This window comes from Aythya marila, assembly GCF_965140915.1.
Source record: "Aythya marila genome assembly, chromosome: 1".
Classification (NCBI taxonomy): Eukaryota; Metazoa; Chordata; class Aves; order Anseriformes; family Anatidae; genus Aythya; species Aythya marila.
The window spans coordinates 11,811,159-11,830,540 of NC_139042.1; the positions used below are offsets into that span (position 1 = coordinate 11,811,159).

A 19,382-nucleotide genomic window follows, 5' to 3' on the forward strand; every position below is an offset into this window, starting at 1 on the left:
CGCCCGGCTCATGGCCGCCGCATGGCCGCGGCGCCCTTAAAGGGACGGGCCCCGGGGGGAGGGGGGCCGCCCGCGCACAAAATGGCGGCGGCGGGCGGGCGGCGGCAGCAGCGCACGGTGAGGGCCGGGGGCGGGGAGGGGGCTGCGGGGGGGCCGGGAGCATGAAGGAGCCGCGGGGCTGCCCAAAAAGAGGGCTGGGGGGCGGCTGGGGGCTGTAACTAATTATAAGTTCTCTCACCTTCACCCGTTTGGGGCTTTTTTTTCCCGAATTTTCAGCGTTTTCCTGAGGTGAGCGCACCGTGGTGCGCCCCGCGGCAGAAGCAGCGTTAAATAGATCTTAACCTGGACTCTATTTCCGGAATTCTGTCACTTTTTTCTTTCAGTCAGGATTATTTAGCGGTGATTCCTGAAGCAGCACGCGGAGCTGGCTTGGTTAAACGTGTAGCAAATGCGTCTGGTGGCAGCTCCCACCTGTACAGCGGTACTGTGGGGTTTATTTGGAGCCAGGGGCTTTGCTGACGGGATGCCACTGAAAGTTGTGCCCCTGGCCTCCATCCAGGTGATATGTGTAAGAAATGCAACTAGTCAACACGCCTGTGTTTGCTTTACTTTGTGTAATTTTTGCAGAAGCGTGTAGGCTGTCTCCTGGGGTCAGCCTGGTGCGGGCTAGGTAAGTGTCGCTTTTGCCAGTTTAAAAAGGAAAAAAAGGCCAAAAAAGGCAGCAGGTTAGGTTTTCTGTTTAGTTTTTGTTTGTTTTTTTTTTTACCTAGTTATTCTTAATTCTCCACAGACAACGTTTTCCAGGTGAAAAATAGAGACCTAGGAAAACTCAGGTCCGTGGCAGCCCTGCATTGATTTCAGACAGATCCCCATCTCTCAGCCCCGAGGACCATCAGATGCTTTTGTTTCTCACCCATAGCAGACCAATTTTGTTTCACACGAATAGCAGAGTGGTGTTTGAATCAATAGTTTCTGCCACTCGGGCTCACGTTGCTGCTGGTGGTGCTCTGCTGCCTATTGCATGAAATGCTGTGCTTTGCTTCGTGCACTTTAACTTTGCTCTTTAATCTTATTCCACTCACAGCGGTCCAGCACCTTGTAAGGCTGGTATTTCTGCAGGGCTGAGGTCCCTGCTAATAGCCTTTCCTTCAGTTTTGACATTACTCATTCTGCAAAGTTTGCTCTGTGTGGCTACGGAGCATAAAACAGTGCCCATATACACACAGACTTACTCAAAATATTTTTGTTAATATATTCTTAATTAGGCATTTGTGTTTTAATCAAGTTTCCATGGTGGCCGAAGTTCTTGTGCAAATTCCAAGAAAAGCACTTGTGCTGTGTAGGAGATAACAAACGCAACGTATTGCTTTGCAGATAAAACAGAAACACCGCCTGAAAGGTTCAGGGTGCTTAGGGTCTTTGTCTTTTCTTTGTATGAGGAAAATTAAGTGTGTGTAGGCTTCAAGTGACTTACTAATTTTCTTATTTTTTTCCCTTTGTATTTCTTATGATGTGTTTTGGGTGTATTGTCTAACTTGCCATGAGGTATTTGCACAAATACTTCTTGTATTTTAATTTAGGTCACAATATGCCCACAATAACTGGTATTTGCAAAAGCTTAGGAAAGCCCTGCCAAGGTGAGCGATTACTCGGTTGCCTTATTAGTGAAGTGAATCTTCTGTGAAGAGCTGTAGGATCCAGAGCATCACATCTGCTTGCAGCCCATTTCTGCCTCGGGCTGCAGGAAGGTTCCTAGCACATTCAAACTAGGCAGCTATATTTTTATTTCACTCCTACCCACCAAGCCTGTACACAAAGCTGAGACAAGGTAGGTTTCAGTCAAAGCCACAGACACGGTGTGTGGAGTGCTGTGCCCCTTTGGCTTGGGAGAACCTTGCTGGAAAGTGTCCAGTTGCTGGTGTCCTGACTGCATAGCATGTTCACAACAGGGTGATCCCTTCTGGTAGCTGCATCCTCCAAAATGCACCAAATACTTGGCAAGTAGAGCACTGGAAAATCTGCAGCTTTCATGGCCGTGTTTTTGAGATCAGGGTTAAGCTGCTCTTAGCAGTCTGTTGGCACTGAGAGGCAGAGGTACCTCCTTTCTTGGCTTTGAGCTTTCTGCTGCTTTTCTTGTGCCAGTGACACTGATAAGCTGGGAGGTGAAGTCATCTTGGTGTTTCTGCTGGGGATGTTCAAGGTGTTCATGGAAGGCTGTGAAAGATAGAGGTGGAAAAGAGGGGCTGGGGCTGCAGTGGGGAGAGCTCTGTCCTCCGTGTCTGGTGTAGTGCCTTCTCACAGTAAGCAAGCATATAAATAATAGTAAACAAAAGCAGAAATTGGAAACTAGCTTGAAAAACTTGTTCTGATACAGTTTTTAGCAGAGGTGACTTTGATGTACATACTGAAGACTCCAAGGAAGAAAATACAGCCTTTGAGCTACAGGTCTCCTGCAGCAGTATTTCTCCACATCGTATAAACTGATTCTGCTTTTATTGTGACAGAGAAGCAAATGTGTTGAATAACAGCTTTGCTTTATTTTTAGGGTGATCTACACAAAGCTCACAGGTCTGCGTCAGCCACAGATGGACTCTCTGCAACGTCGTATATCGATTACCCGAAGTACAAGCCCTTCATCAACTCAGACCTGCTGCGCTCCCCACAGAAACCAGTAATTCCATATCCCGAGAGTAACAGCAGAGGTAAGGCTTCAGCTAAGCTGCTTTTTTACCTGTTTTCAAGTTGCTTGTGCTGTGCGTGAAAGCATCACAAAAAAATTCTATGCCCACAGAGGATATGGTCTCTTTAGCCTTTTATCCCTTCCCAGTGATGTGCAGATCACCTGTTTTGTAAATCCTTTTTGCTTCTCTGTCTGAAGAATGCCTGATGAAAAAGTCTTACAGCTGGAGAAGGATGCTCACTTCAGTAGCAGAGAGCTGTAAAATTGGCTCAGTGAAATGGGCTTGAGATGTTCTTCGTTCCTTCTTCTGGTCCTCATGTCCCTCTGTCGTTCCCCACCCCAGCTCACAACCAAGTTTGGAATGAGACTGGAGTTCTCCAGACAGCTTGGAGCAAAGGAAGAGAATCCGTGTTGCTGAACTGAGAAGGCTTGTAATGTACAAAGGGTGTGGTGGGAATCAGGGAAGTGCTCACCACATACAGAAGAAAAGAGGTGTTTTGTGGCAAAGTGCTGAACTGAGAGCTCACCATTACCACAGGGGGAGGAAAGTTGTACTCCCATTTATTCTTTTTTGTTTCTGGTTTATTCTTTATCCTGTCTTTCCCACTTCGTCTGGAAGTGAACACCAGAACCAAACATTAATTTTGCCTGATCAGAGATGAACAAAAACATTTTTTGCTAGTTTTCTGTTGTTTAATGAATTGGCTTCTCCTATAAGGAGAGGAACCCCAGAGCTGCTTGGGGGTAGGTACAGGAGGGAGCTGAGGGAATTGGAGGCTAGGACAGGGTGGGTTCTTTGTGAGCTGCTTGGCTTGGGGTTCTTGAGAAAATAACCCCTGAAGACTGGTTGTATGGAGGGTTAGGGCTATGAAAAAAATATTTTATTCCTTACAGAAAGAAAAGCGAGAGAGATTTAGGATGAACCCTTAAATTACTCTAAATATAAGACAGACTGGGGGGAAAACACAGCACAGTAGGCTCCAGTACCTGTTCCAGTAATGTAATTCATGTTGAAATTACCAGGGACTTTTATGTTAATTATCTAGTAGATGAAACCTGAATTCCTGAAGTGCCATTTAAAATGTAATATATGCTCTGGCATGCACAACGTGATCTGTTTTGAGTGTGGCTAACACAAAACTAAAGGACTTGTATGACAAATTTGGATGTTAAGCTAAGGGCTTACTTGCAAATGATTGATACAAGGGTATTTCTGTAGACTGTGTTGTGTGCTGCATTAGTGACAAAGTTTTGACTTCCAAATTTTCACCTGGCAACTCTTTTCAAGCAGGTAATTTGCTAACTCTAAAATAAATACAGCTAGAGGGATAGAATCTGAAAGCCATATCCCTTCTTAGGAAAATAAAGGCCTTTTAAGACTTTATGACTCCTAAAATGTTTATATAGATATCAATGCATATGGAAAATAAAAATCCAGCAGGCAGTTCGTGCAATACTCTATTTTTTTGTAGAAGCTCTGCAACTCTGAAGTAAGTTTACAAGTTCAGGAGTGTATATAAGGTTAAGGATTTGGGAGTTATCTTCAGATGAGAAAATAGATTTGGTTGTTCTTGGGGGCTCTTCCTGTTCCTGCCTCACACTTAAACAAAAAAATCCAGAAGTTAAGTAAATCCTGCGTATTTGGGGTTTAATTCCTTTACGTTGTGCATCTGTGATGACTGTTGCAATGTATCTGTTACTTTGACACTGATTTCCTGCCCTGCCTGCTACCTGGCATCCTGTTGGGTTTCACCCTTACCTACCCACTGCTCAGATTGCTTCATTGATGTGTTTTGCTTGTCATTACTGTAAATACACAGACTTTAATTGAGCTCTAAGTGTTGTGTAACAAAGCTGTTTATGGTTCCAGCTGTGCCCACTTCAACTGAATCCTGATAACAGTGCCATAAACACAGGAAAAGGGTGACCCTGCTAATAGGATCAGGTTATCAACAACTTTCCCTTTATCTGTGGCTGCTGTCACCCACTTCCTAATTACTTAAGTTACCTTAGAGTAGGTAGTTCTGATACTCTGTTCTATCCTGCATTTCAGGATTTGATGTGTTTTCACTCAGGAAAACTCATTCTGATAACAATTCTTCCTTTTTTTTGTTAATGTGATGCTCAACCAGGTACGCGGCCTCAACTTTTCCTGTGTTTTTTTTCCATGTTTCCATTTTTTCTCTAGAGTGTGTTTAAGCACAAAGGAGTAGGCTAAGGAGTGACCTCTCAGATAAATCTGTTATGAGCTGCCTATAGGGTAGTTCTCATGTTTTACTTTAATAGGACTGTGTATAGGGGAAGGGGCTGATAGTTCTGGTTCCCTTTGCAGGTTTAAACAATACAGCCAGATGCAATATGTCAGATTACCAGCAGATGGTCTAATCACAAGATGAGTTCTATTACAGCTGCTTTCTTTATATATTTGTCACACAAAAAAAGGCTTTGAGTATTTGTTGGAGCAGGAAAGTGGGAAAGCTGTTTGGCACAAAGGAGGCGCGTATCTTGTGGGCATGAGGCCATCACAAATGCTAAACCAGAAGAGCTGATGCCTGGAGAAATAAACATCTTTATAGCTCTGCTGATATCTAACACTTTTTCTGTGCAGTGATCAGCAAGGTGAATGCTGTTTTATATTTGTCCCACTGGTGTGCACTTGCAGAGGAACAGTAATAAGCATACAGGGAACTTCCACTGCTTCAACTACTCAGTCATCACCTTTAATTTCCTTCTGATAAAAAATCAGAAGAAGCACTGGTTGTGCTTAACGTACGGAATATTTATTTGACCTGTCCTGGGCAATGGATGTATCTTTTCCCAGATGTTTCAGATGAAGGTATGCACCAAAAGCATCTATTCATTTAGGACTTGGTTTAGGATTGGTTGCAGTTTAGGGTTCTAACTCACGGAAGAAGTCCTGGCTGGTGGTGAGGAACACACTGGCTTTCTCATGGAACGTGTTTCAAACTCAGTGTTATCTTGAAGTGTAACTAACAAAAGGTCCTTGCTCAATTACAGCAATATTTTCTGCTCTGAAGAATCTCCAGGAAAAAATTCGTCGGCTGGAGTTGGAGCGGCTGCAGGCAGAAGAGAATGTCAAACACCTCAGCAGAGAAACAGCAGACTACAAGAAAGTACTGAGCGAGCAAATGCAACACAGGGAGCAGGACAGAACTGAAGTGTCAAAGAAAAATCAAGGTGGTTTGCTATGTTTTTATACGCACTACTGAACATTGATGTGGATAAAACTTGAGTTTTATCAATGCACAAAACTATTTCAATTATCTTTGTTCAGTATATTTTACAGTGGAATTTTGAAGCAATAATTTTTAAAGCATACATAATTTTAGGAATTTGCACACACGAATGGTTAATTCAGCTTAATCTGAGTTTCAGATGGTTCTTTTCTTGCTTGTTTTTGAACTGTCCTGAGAACAACAGGCAACAAGCAGTGCATGATTTCATTTTTCTGCCTTGTTACCTACAGAACTGGCTTCTCAGCTGGCAGCTGCTGAGTCTCGGTGCAGCCTCTTAGAGAAACAGCTGGACTACATGAGGAAAATGATCCAGCATGCAGAAAATGAGAAGTCACATCTCTTGGAGAAACAGGTGTGCTCCTAAGATTATCTCAGGATTAAATGAAAAAAAATCAGTGACTACATCACAACTTCTCATTTACTGTGATTTTGATACCTTCAGCTGTAGATGTCATTGAACTGGCCTTTATATACCTAGGTATGAACAATTTTTCCACTTAATTTTCAGTCCTGTGAGGACCCTGGTCTTTTCTGTCTTTGTGCTTCTGTCTCTAAGGCAATTCTGTAGGTTCTGGTGTTAATTAGAATTAACTGCTTATGTGTGACTGATTTGCCTTAGCTCATCTGTATCCCTCAGAGGATAATACCTGTGTGCCAGTGGAAAAAACCTTCCCTTTTGTGTTTACAGTATTTAACTCTTTTTTTTTTCCACTGGTACTTTTCTTGAGAATCTGTCTGGCAGACCCAGTTTATCTAGAAATAATAATAAAACTTGTTTTCTGCCATCAGTGATTGTGGGATTTGTCCTATATCTAAAATGAGCTTTTGAATTTTGTTTTATAGGAGTATCTATCACTTAGTGCTCTCTGTTCCACAGTCTTTGTGGCTGTCTTAGGAGTATTGAATATTCACTGAAATTAAGAAAATTACCTCTAATAGCTGAGTAAAGGGTTTTTATTATTTTTGGCTTGGCAGGGAGGAGAGACTGCACATTTTCACCTGGTTTTGGCTGGCTGTGAGATTCCCAATGTTGGCACAGTTTCCAACTGTGTCAAAAATGCCCAGTTGCTCCTTAATTGTAGCAGCACTTAAAATAGTGCAGAGAAAGTAGTTCCTTTGATCTGTTTATGGTCTTCCTTTATCTTGCAGATGTAAAGCTTGCTACAGATATGTTTCATTGTGCTTATAACAGTTTTGCTTTTAATTTCTCCCATCAAGGGCTCATTGGAGAGAGACCGGCTCGATCAATCCCAAGTCCAGTCTAAACTGGAAAAGCTGGATATGCTGGAGAAAGAGTACACCAGGCTTACTACCATGCAGTCCATAGCAGAGGTCTGTCACTTGCACTTGCATCAGACTTACCTTGTTTATTGTAATCAACATTTCATAGTTACATGTTGATAACAGAGCTGGAAGAGGAAAAATATAGCAGCTAAAATGTCTTTTTAAAGCTGAAGTGGTGTAAAAACTTGCAGTTACTGTTGGAAGTCAGGCTGTAGGTCACTACAAGAAAGAATTGGAGTTTAGTTGAGACTTGACAGGATCTGTAGGTGTTCATTTTTTGTTTGGGTGGCACAGGGGCACATAAGATAGTGTTTCTGAACACTTTCTGAGTTACTTTGTACTCAATGCTGGCAGTTAGTCAATTATGACCCAGACTTCACTTGGTTTTCTGTGTGTTTTTTTTTGACATTTTTCTCCCCCCTTTCAGCAGTGGTTAGTGTTGTTAGACTGTGGTATTAGGGGTAGCTCTGGACTCTTACCAAAATTTTACACTTGCCACCTGCTTACCAGCCCTTCCCACGTGCTTTTCCAAGAGTATTTAAGATGTTTGATAGTAAATCTTCATCTGGCTGGTCTGCTACAGCACCTTCTAGACACTACAGCTCTTCTTGGGAGTCTCTGACCCAAGGCAACTTTGACAAGCTGTTGATCTTGACACCCCATTGTGGGCTCCCTTTGGGGAGTAAAAAAGACCGCATTATTTGGGCAAACCTCTCTCAAAGAGATGAGCTTCTCCCACCTCTTGTTCCCTGAAAGCAGCAGTAAGTTCATCCAGGGTCAGGTTTGAAATAACTGCTTCACCAAGAGGAATTGCTTTTTCACAAGTTTTTACCACGTTCTTGTCTGGTAGCAGCTGAAGTTTGATGGGGCTAGGTTATTTGTCTTTTTGTGCCTGGCTAGTGAACATAATTCCAGCATAAATTTTTTTTTTTCCTGGATCAGGCTGAATCTTCAGTATCATTAGAAATTAGTGGTTGTCATAATTAAATCATTCTTAGTGGAATTGGGCATTAAATTTACAGTTTTGAATCAGTTTTCAGAACCAAGAGAAGTCCCGACTGACTAGCTCTGTCTAAAGGTGATTTTCCTTACAATCATTTTCCTGCCACGAGTCGCCCTCTGGCCAGCAGGTCAGGCTGCCTCTGTGCTTGTTGGTCACGTTCCTCTGTGTGCTCAGGACCTTACAGTCCTCAAGGGATGGCTGCACTCTGCTCAAAACAGTCACAGCTGTTGCTTCTGGTGATCTCTGCTTTAGTTGTGGCAAGACCACAGGAACATCTGCAAGTTTAATTTGAAGCTAGAAGTAAATAAGGACTACTTCCATGCACAGTGTACTGAGACAAACTGGTGAGATGACCACTCATGAGTGGGCAAGGATTTTAGACTGATTTCAGACTTTGCCAGAGTGAAATGTGTGTGTGTCTTACGTGCTGAGAGCATTTAATCTCCAAAATTTGCAGAGCTGCTACCTTACCTAGCCATATAAGCATATCATAAAGGGATTGTGGAGGTCCTCATTCATGTGATGGTCTCCTAATCAGAGTGCTGACCTCCAAAAACATTTTTTAGTGTACATTCATTGCAACTGCAGTCCTGCAGTGCAGTGTCTGGACAGCTGGCTGAGAGGCTCTGAGCGTGTCTGTGTGTGGGGATGGAGGCAGAGGATGGGGCTGTTCCCTAAAGGAGTGGGTAGGGCTCTGGTCTTGGGTGTCAGATGGGCAGAATCTGACTGGATGTGTTTTAAAGAGCTGAAGTTGGTAGTAATCAATCTCTTCTTAACACTGAGACTTAAAAAGAGAACAAAACCCCTCCATTCTGTGACCAGCAGAGGTAACTATAGGTATGCCACCCACCCTTCTTATTTTTCTTGTCTCCCCTACCTGCCAGGTGGTGAGAAGCAGCACCTGCACCAGGTGCAACACGTGGCTGCTCAGCTGTTAAGCAGGTGCTGATATTCAGGGTAGTGAAGCACAGATGTGAGCTGTCCTCACACCACAGGCACTTCCTCTCTGATGGACGGAACTGGGTGCTTGTCCCAGCAGCCCTGTTTGCAGAAATAAAGGCACTTTGTGTCTTTGAGGTCATACCTTTCAGCCTCTGGTTAAAGTTGTTTGAAACTTATTTCAGTGACAGCCCAAATGATGTGTGCAGTGGTCCCATGAAATTTGTTTTAGAAAATGGGCAAAAGAATATGTTGAAATATTTATTTATTGGCCTTTTTTTATGATTTTTTTTTTTTAAAGTGGTTAGTGGGGACTAGGGAAAATGTTTTAGTCAGCTTGGTGCTGACCTGCAGTTCCCTTTTGTGCTGCGCTACCTTATGTTATGGGGAGCGTGCTCAGGGAATGTGTGCGCTTTCCTGAACAGCCAGGCCTCTGGCTTGCTTCCCTCTTAGTGATGGGACCAGTAATCCGCATTTGCCTGGGGGATGTGGCCATTCTGAGAGCTGAGTGTGGAAGAGGGATTTCTTATTCTTTTTCTATAAGAAATAAAAAAAATATATATATTTTGGGAATATCACTTAGAGAATTTCCAATGTGGTCTGTCACTGAAAGTTTAGTAAGATGCCATCTTGCTGCACGATTTGAGCTACACGTGGCAGCTAGGACAACTGAGTGGACACTGGGTACATTTCAGCACAGAAGCAGTGGTTTGGGTTCATGTCAGTCTTCAGCTCAAACAGAAGGTTTGCTGCAGCATTTGTATAGTAAAGATTATGTGTAAGAGGCTAAAGAAGGATTTTCATGGAGGCGTCTGTGTGGAAATCAAAAACTGACACGTAAAGGGTGGAAGATGATTTTAAGTTACTTGGAATGTTTCTAATTCCTATGGAATGGGGGAAAAAAGACTCAACAGGAAAAGCTGGTTCCTTCACACAGTGCCTTTGTCCTGGATGTGCACCCAGGGATTTGCATTTTAACACCTTCGTACAACAGTTGGTTATATTAATCTTATAGTTAATGCTTAAATAAAGGTGAATTGAAATATTTAACACCTCTTTTAAGTTTTTAGGGTACTGGCTCTATAAATAATGCAAATTAAAGTGTCCAAAATTAGCTGCTGCTTTGAATTGCATGCTTTTCTGGCTTAGGTTTGATTAGTGGCTCTGTGAATAATATTCAGTCTTTGGGGGAAGAGAAGGGAAGGTTGTTTTTTTTTGTGTGTGCTCTGGAACTTTGGATCATTTTCACTCTGCTGTATGAAATTAGAAGGTTGTTTAAAAAACCTTCATGTTGGGAGTTTAATCATATCCTGCTTAAACAGGTTTTTCATCTTGTTGAAATGTCTACAAAGATGTGTGCCTCTCCTTTTAACTCTTTTCTTGAAAGGGGCTTTAAGAAATTCTTACAGTATTTTTACCATAAAAAGATTAAGTCAATTCATGTTTGCTTAAAGGGAACTCAAGCATCATGAACTTTCCTCTCTGCTCTTAATTAAGGAGGTGGCTAGATATTCAAAAATCCCTGTCTTAAGAGTTCAGCTTTGTGTATTATTCTCCCTGTAGGCTCTGACTTAAATCCACATACCCGTTGTGGAAGTAAAAATAGAAAAAATCAATTCAGTCTGAGGCATAAGAACTTGGCTGCTGTGTTTATTATGCCTGTATAGGTAGAACTTCAGCAGTTAATTTAATTCTGAAGTTCTTGCCTAGTCTGAAATTGCAAGCTGAAACTGATAACAGCTTTGCTCAATCTCTTGGTATTTTACTCTTCAGAGAAAAAAAGAAACGTGTTTCCGTAGTAACTGTTTTCATTCACCTTTGACTAGAAAAAAATGAAAGAGCTGGAACAGAAGCTTCAGGAGGAAGAACACGCAAGGAAGCTTGTTCAGGAAAAAGCAGCTGAGGTAACAACAGGAAATTTCTCTAGTACAGTATGCACTGTAATTAGCTCTTCCTTTTCATCAACTTTCTCTGATAAACTTGGTGATAATGTCTTTATATAGAGAAAAATGAAAACATTGTAGTCTTCCCTGTACCCCACATCTGAAGTTCTCAGAGTGCTTCAGAATTTTTTTTCCTAATGAAGCTTCATTTCTTTAATGAAAAAACTAGTGGGAAAAGAAAAATAATTCAGACTGATTTGTAGTTGAGGATGTATAAGGATCTCTGTTTTAAATACACCAAGGTCAAAAAGCATACTCCTTTTTTCGTAATTGCAGCTAGATATATTGCAGAAAGAGGCAAAAAAGGGCCCTGTACTGTTGGGTATGGGTCTGTAAGGATAGTGGCCTTCTAACCCTGAAGTGTTGTGGTCTTTATGTACTGATCAGCTGTATGCTAAGACATGTAGGTAACGTGGCAGGCATTAACCTTTCTAATGAGTGCTAAGCTCAAATTAATCATGAATAATTGTTTTGTGAATGCTTCTTGATGAGATTGTTTCTATCAATACAAAGAAACATGGCTTTAGAACTCATCTCCTAACCAAAGTGTATAGAGGTCTTTGACAGTGACAATTCTAATCTTTGCTCTTTAGAGAGAGGTTTTTTTCCTGTCAAAATCAATAGATCAGGAAAAATAGTTGTCTGCTAACTGTATGCCACAGAATCAAGTGAACATAACTGTATGCCACAGAATCAAGTGAACAGTCAGAGTTGGTTACCTGACTTCCCTAATACTTTGCCAAGCGTAAAACACAGCTGATGTTTTGGTACTTGCCTACATGGGAGTAGTTCGCTACAACCGATTCTTTAACTTAACCAAGATTAGTGATGAGACGTGTGATCTGAGGCAAAAATCCTATTTAATGTTTAAATTAGACTGCAGAGGCATCCTACACACTCGCAGCCCTTACTTTCGGAGAGCTTGTATTTTAAAAATGCTGTGTTGCAAATCTTAGTGCATTCTCTCTGATAATCTATTAATACAATTTCAGTAACTTCCCTCATTCCTTCAATTACAGCTTCAGACAGGCCTGGAAACCAACAGACTGTTAATTCAAGCAGCATCACCATTGCTTTCTCCAAAGGCAAGAAAACCCAGGAAAAAAACTAAGCAGCCAGAGAAGGTAACAGAGGGGGAGAGAAGGGCAATTACTGAGGAGTTAAATAAGGATCTATGCATGCAATCAGAAAGAAAGCAGCCTCTTCTATTGCAAAGCAAAAAATGGGTTTGCTGTAGTGTTATCTTTGGTAAGCATTTCTCTCTCCTTTCCTTACAGAAATGCTCCCCCACAAGCCATCTCACTACGCAGCCCCATTACAGACTGTGTCTGGGCGACGTACCCTTTGTAGCTGGGAAGGTGAGCTGCCGAATTGTGAAGCTTCATGCTCAGTAGCTGCGGCTCCTTCAGTGGCTTTGGCTTGGTGCACTCCTGACACCCAGCGGTCAGATCATCTTGTGCTCTTTGACGAGCTTCTTTATCTTCAAAAGGCCTGCTGCATATCAGTAACTTGCTGAGCTGGTATTTCCTAAAATGAGCTCCCTCCATGCTGCTAGTCAAGCTGCTCTTGTTACACACGTTTAAGCAAAACTAAATATTGTTTTGGTGTTCTCCATTATAATCAAGGAGGTTGTTGACAATGTCATTTAAAAGCAGTCTTTCCTTCCAGTCTACCAGTCCCAGCCATTCAGTTGGCGCCAACGTGCAACATGTCCTGCACCTGATGAAGCAGCACACCAAAGCTTTGTGTAACAACCGTGTGGTAAACGACACCCCGCTAGCAAAATCCATCAGTACCAGTCATCCCGCCAGCAAGAGCAGAAAGGCATCGCTGCCAAAGGACTCTTCCTCATCCCACGAAGAACTCTCAGAAGTTCTGCTGACTCTACAGGATGAATTTGGGCAGATGAGTTTGTAAGTTTGGTGTATTTGACGTTGCAGATTATGGATGTGGATGCTTTATATCTTTGTCTTTCCACTTTAAAATTGCAAAGGTTTTGCTGGGGAAAGGAATTAGTTTTGTAAAATCTCTAGCCTGTAATTGATCTCTTCTGTTGGCTGTGTAGGCTTTCATTTCTCCTTGCAGTTAAAGGCAGATTCTGATAAACAGTGACTCCATACCGGTATTTATATGCATCAATATCAAACTTGTGAAGAGTGGGGGGGAAAGTGTGATAACAGCCCTGATGCAGTGGACAAATATTCCATCTTCCAAGGCCCATTTTGTGCATCCTGGCTAACAGAACACAAATTGTTACCTTACTGCACAGCTACAGGAAATACAAATGTACAAAACAGCAATGGGACAAGTGCTGAGATGCCTTCCTTTAGGGGTCATTTGGTAACTTTAAATGTGTGTGCTGAAGTTTGAAGCCACTTCTTGTTGACAATTTAATGTAGCAGCTGTCTGCTGCCAGGGTGTGCTACTTCACTGATGCTACTCACCAACAAAACTGTTGTGACTGGTTTATGATGCCTTGAATGTGTTGGGCTGCTGATGCTATGGATTTCTGGAAGTGTTGTTTCTGAACTATTTACACAAGCTCTAGAAACTGAGAGAACCTAACGCAAGCTTTGCTCTATCTAAATCCCATGCTAGTGACCACCAGCAGCTGTCAAAGCTTGTCCAGGAAGCTCCAACCATTGCAGTGAGGGAAGATCTGGAGAGGGAACTTGAGACACTGGTGGGAAAGATGGAGGCAAAGGCAGACCAGATCAGCAAGGTCCGGAGGCATTGGCTGCAGGTGAGTTACGTGCCTGTGTTCATGCTTTGGTGAAGTTGCTGTTGTAAGATGTTTTTTTGCCTTACATCCTAATGTAGCAGCAATAAAGTAGAAATAACTACTGTAGAGCATTGTGCCTAGCTTTGTTTAGCTTCATGTCCCAGAGTTTGTCTGCATGCCTCTTTCCATTCCTTGCCATGTTACCTTGTGTCTGCTCCTCATCCCATGCCAGACAGAATTTTGCATCTCTTCTTACCTTGCCTTCTATACTCCTTTCATCCCCAAAACAAGGAAGAGTTTGATAGCAAATTCCACAGCTGTCTGAAGTCTAAAACACAGCACAAACTGGCTGGGCAGCACACGCTGAGAAACAGCACATAGGGCAAGAAGGGATGAGCCTGCTTCCTGGGCAGCCAGTCTGGAAGTGTTCCTGGTCATGTTTCCTGACACATCGGGTACCTGGGCATTCAGATCAGTCCCACTCTTGCTTCCAGCATATGTAAGACAGTGATGAGGAATTAACTAAAGCATTTGCTTTGCAGGGAGGTCCTAGTAACAGCCAGCTGCACATAGTGTGCAGGGGAAAGGCCTCATGAAATGCTGCTCTTTACACTGAAGGAAACTCGGAGCTTCTAGTAACCTACACTGGGTTTAAAAAGAGAGGTAGATTCCCAAGGGCTTTCACTGTTGAGCTCACTCTTAGTGGTTCTCCTCTTGTTGGTGCTAACAGCCTATTTGTTTTAATTTTGTACTTCATAAAACCTGAAATATCTGTTTACTTCAAACCCCTTTCAAAATTTTTTGAATAACGTAACCTCTTCATTCAAAGCTGTAAAAAACTCTTCGATTCTGATTTTTCTAATCATCCATTCTAGTGATTTTTTTTCCAAGGGGCTTAACCTGATGTATTTAATCCAGCCCAGTTCATGTGAACCACGAAGACTCACCCTCATCTGGTGTAGCTTATACATCAAATATGTACTGAGCGCACTGCTGATGACATCCAAAAGGGAGGCATGTGAAATATGTTTTCAAGCAGTTAAAAGCATTTTACCTTTGATCTCTCTTGTGATCTGCAGAGGAACTGTTGCAGAGGAACAGATGTGCAGTAGTCCCCAGTAGTAAAGATTCTCCATATACTCAGCCTTTTGACTAGCTACTGACAAGTTCTCAGAGTCAGCATTTAGAAGTGCTGCGTGCTATAAATTGGGAGGGGAGCCCATCACTACGTAAAATGAGGGGCCCTGTGGAAGCTACCTGTGCTGCAGTTTGGTTGTCACATCTCTACAGATGTGGCTATAGCACTGCTGTGTCAGGAAAATAAAATACTGCTCACTCAGGGTGGTGTGGAAGCTTCTGTTTGCTTAGCTGAGTGAGATGAGCAGTGGGATGTTCCAGCTGTCTGGAAGAATTGCAGAGCTTCGAGCAGTGACCTTGTTTCAGTTTGTTTTCCTTTGGGCTTCTCTTTCAGCTGGAGAGACTGAAGAGAGAATGCAAGCCCAGAAAGACTCCTGCTAAACCAATAAAAGACAGCAGGCGCCCCGTCAGCGAGGTCAAAGTCACAACTACCGTAACCACGAAAGGGAAGGATGCTGGTCCCATCAAAGTGAAACCTGGGGAGAAGAGTCGGAAAAACCTTCAGCTGCTGAGGGACATGCAGACCATCCAGACCTCGCTGCAGAAAGACGATATCAGCTGGGACTACTGACTGCTCTGTGGGAGATGTTCCTGAAGCCACCCCAGTCAAGCTCGCACACATTCTGGATATAAAGCAGCTGCCTTTCTTGCTGTGTGAAAGAGGCTACTGTATGCGAAGTGCACTTTGGCAATCTGGGTCCTTAATCCCTCCACCTGTGGGTTTGGCTGTATATACTGTGGCCTAGTTCAAAGTGCGTTCCATTTTTAAGGTATCCCAGCACAGGTCTCCCCCTAGCAGCCCCCCTCGTGTCAGGATTCCAGCAGTCCCTCCCTTTTTTCCTTTCAGCACCCCAAACAACACGGTGTCCGTGTGGGTTGGGTTGTGTGAAATGCCAGTGTGATTTCACACTGCTGTTGTTGAACTCTGTGCATTGGGAGGCTTCTTGAGATGCATCTGTTTGAAAAGTGCCATGTTCTGAGGGCTGCTGTCAGCTCTGAGCTGTGTGCAGCTGCCCTTACTCAGACTGAGTGGGAAAGGGAGAACAGGTAAACTCCTTTTTTTAAAGTGTTTTTAGTTCTCACAAAGCATTCCTAGGTCTGCACATTCATTAGTCAGCATTAATGGCAGTGGATGTTTGTGTACTCAAAAGGAGCAAAGTGACTTCTCCAGATCATTTTGCATAATGATTGTATTTAAGGTCTGGAGAGTGAGTTTTTCTTCAGAACTCGTACTTTCCTGAAAAAGCTATAGGAAATATGGGTAACAACCCTTCTTCAACCCATGGCTTTGGGCGGTAAAGGAGTGAGATAAACCACAAGTGTTTTAAACTGCAAGTGCCTCAATCATGCCATTCGGTCCTGGCATCTTGCTTTTAACTTGAAACGTGCTTTAATGAGCTATCGATTTTTGGTAGTGGTGCAACTTGCTTTGCACTGACTTGCACAGCTGAGTGAATGTTATTTATTATGTTAATAATGTAAAGAATTTCCTATTCATGGAATGTATGGAAGACCCAGATCATCTGTTTATACAGTTCAAAAACAATAAAGCCAGCTTGCCTGTTGAATCGAGTGTGGGAAAGCTGCAGTTCCTCTGAACTCGCTGAGTGTTTGCTGCAGCGCTGTGCCCCTTCTAGTGTGTTCTTGGTGGAGTGAGCAAGCAAACTGTGGGTGAGGTGAGGTCAGTTGTCCACCCTGGTGTAGCCAAACAAGCAGAGATGGCTGTAGGGTCAGTGCAGGTCAGACTGAGTCTGCTGAAAGGGATTTGAGTTCAAATCTGAGTTGAATTATCTCTAGGTGGTGCACCCTGGTCATCTCCTTGCATCCGAGGCAGAGGAGGGTTTAGCTATGAGAAGTCAGAAGCTGTCTACTACACCTGGTGCCAGCCTCCTGAACTTCACTGGGGCTGGGGGCATGGGCTCTGGGTAGCTGAAATTCTTCCTGGAGGGGCTGGAAATCTGTAGCTGAGGTTATAATCACTGAGTTTGCTTGTTAAGGATGGCTGGAGGAGGGCTAGTGTCAGCATTACCTCAGGATGTATTAAATGAGCTAGGGCTTAGGAGTATTTCAGGCCCCATAGGTACCTCAGTCACTGTGCACTGCAGAGGTTGGAGTTACGCCTACTGGGAATGGGAGTGTCAGGGGGTAAGCCCTGAGCTGTTGATCCCAAATTATCCTGCTGAAGTTGGACTTCAACGTGAGTTCCATGGAGAAATGTGAACGTTCCTCTTTCACAGAAGTTCCTGTGCTAAAGCACTATAAATTGCAGAGATGGGTTATTTGTCATTCTAGGAATGATTTTATACTACCATGCAGCCATATACTGTATCTGTGCTAAAAGTGGTCTGTACAGGGTAAGAGAAACTTGTCCAAAGAGCAGTTGTTTCCCTGTGATTCTAAATTTCAGAGTTGGAACAAGAGCATTTTGCGAACCCAGCTGCATGAGTAAGGAGGAGTAAGATTCGGATTTGACATGCTAAGGTCAGTGCTATTCTTGTTCACATGCCTACACCTTTTTTTTTTTGCTAACCATGGAGCTGAAAACACGATCCCAAGAAGAGCTCAATCCATTTAGCTTATTTTTATTAGTGTTAAAGAAACCAAACAGCCTTCATTAAAAAAACAAAGCAACATATACACACAGCCAATTAGCTAATAGACAATAAAGCTATGAGCTGTCTTAGAGTGATTGTACATAAGAGCACGTCTGCCCTTCAACCTTAAAGCGAATTCAAGTCCTTCAGAAGCTATTTCGTGGGGGTTCTGTGCACTGTTAAGCCATGAACTCTCAGCCCACCCTGTACAACCGCAGTAGTGCTACACGAGCTGTTAATCGTTCTGTCAGAAGGTGGCAGTGGATTTCCCTCGGAGTACTGAGATGCTGATTGCAGCAGAGCAGGTAGAAATAGACTGCAACTGGAAGTCATTCCTTAGGTGGAATGTGGCTTTTGGAAGGCAATTCCTTATCTGTAAGTTGTCCACTCTTCTACCCTCTCAAAAATACCCATCTTGGGAGAAAGGCTAAAAGTAAAAGCATGCTGATGAGCAGATTAATTAGCAGCCCACGGTGTGGGACCCTGTTGCATGAGAGCAGCACAGGGACCCAGCCCAAGCCATGCATGATTTCCTTCCTTGCAGAGATGAGAAGCAGCCTGGAGTGAATGGAGATCCTTGCAGATGTGCCATGGCAGTGTAAGCCCTACCACCTACAGCCCCTTATTTCTGTGTTTGAGAAGCAATGCAGCAGGTGTGGTTTCACCAAATGTTTTCCATCACTACTTCTACAATAAAAGTTTGTATTAAAACTTGAGTTTGTACTTAAGTTTAGGCAGGTGCCACTAATTCTTGAAGAGTGCTATGAGGAAAAAGACTTCAACGCTAGGGCTCAGAAACCAGCTAAGCTGTTTAGTCTACCAGAGTGGTGTGAAGTACCAGTTGCAGTGTAGGCAAAAAGGCTTCTTTGGTTGATACGGTTGCTTCTATTAGTTAAATAACTCAATTTTCTGTTAAATATGCCACTATGAGCCTGCACAGAAGCACAAACACCACTAATTACGCTTACCCAAGCAAAATGAAATGACTGCTTCGAGCAGTTTGTGTGCCCCTGGGCACCCCCCTACCTTCCTCCTGCTGTGGCTGAGGCACTGGAGAACAAAGAGCTGCAGGAAGCACCGAGGGAGCCTTGCTCTGCTCCATCCCTCAGGAACAAAGGTGCTTTAATTTATACCCTGGCATGATCCGTGTAAACCATGAGCAAAAATCTAGTTGCAGAGATGGAAGTAAACATAGTCCTATAAAGTTAAGTCATGGAGGTTGCTCCTCTACCACTGTTTCTCTGGGTAGAAGATGCCCTTTCTTAAATAAGGCATCGCTTACATGGCTTCCTAGATCTAGGTCAAAGGAAAAATAACTGATATGTTCTGGCTTCTAGCACTACTCTTAGTGTGTTGGCAAACCCCCTTGCACTGCTATGCAGCTGTTAATACTGCACTTTGATGACTTCACACAGGTGTATTCAAGGCTCTGACAAAGATTCAAAACCTTTAGCAGAGGGGAGCTTTTTCAAACTCCTGAGTAGACATTTTTCCTACATAGTACTTCGTTCTAGCACACAGTCCCTTTTTGAAAGTAAAGTGATTTCCAACACAAGTGAGCAAAAAAAGAGTTCTGGGTTTCTTTTAAGTGGCAAGTGCAAGTAGCTTGTATCCTCACCTAGCCACTGAGAAGGTTAATTGCATAGGGGGCCTTGGTTTTCCTCTGTTTTTGCTTAAGCTTCCTCTAGTGCTACAGTACTAATAAATTATCCTGGAGAGAAATAAATAAATAGGTCGGCGTCTCCCAGACACCGTAACGGGAATCCAGAGGGTTTCAGAAAAGCTGTCCCGGTGGTCTTGGGAAGGTAGTTGGCAAAAAAAAA

At 43.0% G+C, this 19,382-nt stretch overlaps 1 protein-coding gene across 3 annotated transcripts; it reads left to right on the forward strand.

Moving 5' to 3' along the window:
• Window positions 1-18: 18 nt before the first annotated feature.
• CEP57 (centrosomal protein 57) lies at window positions 19-19,362 on the forward strand. Of its 3 annotated transcripts, XR_014317959.1 has the most exons (12): window positions 19-117; window positions 2,546-2,702; window positions 5,699-5,878; window positions 6,168-6,289; window positions 7,156-7,269; window positions 10,990-11,067; window positions 12,126-12,230; window positions 12,384-12,464; window positions 12,775-13,019; window positions 13,705-13,849; window positions 15,300-17,446; window positions 18,104-19,362. XR_014317959.1 is itself a non-coding variant. In XM_082765264.1 (11 exons), exons 1-11 carry the CDS (start codon window positions 22-24, stop codon window positions 15,534-15,536), a joined length of 1,560 nt encoding a protein of 519 aa, XP_082621390.1. In that variant the 5' UTR covers window positions 19-21; the 3' UTR covers window positions 15,537-19,362. The 3 variants fall into 3 exon arrangements, 2 of the variants coding, with proteins under 2 accessions (XP_082621390.1, XP_082621391.1); XM_082765264.1 differs by having other exon boundaries at window positions 15,300-19,362; XM_082765265.1 differs by lacking the exon at window positions 10,990-11,067 and having other exon boundaries at window positions 15,300-19,362.
• The last annotated feature ends 20 nt before the right edge of the window (window positions 19,363-19,382 follow it).

What these genes read in the sequence shown, in the direction of transcription:
- CEP57 (XM_082765264.1), top strand. Translation starts at nt 22, where the DNA reads ATGGCCGCGGCGCCCTTAAAGGGACGGGCCCCGGGGGGAGGGGGGCCG. An exon ending in AAACTAAGCAGCCAGAGAAG is followed by an intron (nt 12,231 to 12,383) that starts GTAACAGAGGGG and finishes CTTTCCTTACAG; the next exon opens with AAATGCTCCCCCACAAGCCA. An exon ending in TCCGGAGGCATTGGCTGCAG is followed by an intron (nt 13,850 to 15,299) that starts GTGAGTTACGTG and finishes CTTCTCTTTCAG; the next exon opens with CTGGAGAGACTGAAGAGAGA.